General features: G+C 41.5%; 1 pseudogene across 1 annotated transcript in view; it reads right to left on the reverse strand.

The window, feature by feature from the left end:
- The window catches only part of TEOVI_000549500:pseudogene, a 1348-nt pseudogene extending 1336 nt beyond the window's left edge, over window positions 1-12 (reverse strand). Inside the window, exon 1 of the mRNA in view lies at window positions 1-12. This exon is cut by the window's left edge and continues 1179 nt beyond it. Coding sequence covers window positions 1-12 — 12 coding nt within the window.
- Window positions 13-467: the final 455 nt, after the last annotated feature.

Genomic DNA, 467 nt, shown 5'->3' on the forward strand with positions numbered 1-467 from the left:
TCCGAATTTTGGTGCATCGCTATTCCGATAACTGTGCTTCGCTTTCGGTTCACCTTCCTATTGTGATACTTAGAGGTGTGGCTTGTTGAAGAAAAAAAATAAATCCGCAGTTGTGTTTATACGGTGACAGCTTCCTGGCTACTCGGCCTTTTTTTCTTTCGAGTTTTTAGATTCTGCTCTCGCCTGTCAATGTATGTGTTGCTTTGGTCCACCGCCACTTCGCACACCACATATCGTTTAAACGCTATAAACATAATCTGAAAGAGGTAGTAACTCAGGCCTTAATTTTTTTGAGAAAAATTATTTCAGTTGCCTTTAGTAGCAAAAAACATAACCAAGTTCTTGTCACATGTATGGATAGTGTCCTTTTGCCGCCAATCCTGGTCACTGTCATGATCATCTGCGGTTTCTTGTTTAAACCCGTTGGCCCTGCCGTTTCTTTATACGACTTTCAGCGACTTCAAGTC

The sequence above is a fragment of the Trypanosoma equiperdum genome, assembly GCF_001457755.1.
Source record: "Trypanosoma equiperdum strain OVI genome assembly, contig: ctg_1184, whole genome shotgun sequence".
Taxonomy (NCBI): domain Eukaryota; phylum Euglenozoa; class Kinetoplastea; order Trypanosomatida; family Trypanosomatidae; genus Trypanosoma; species Trypanosoma equiperdum.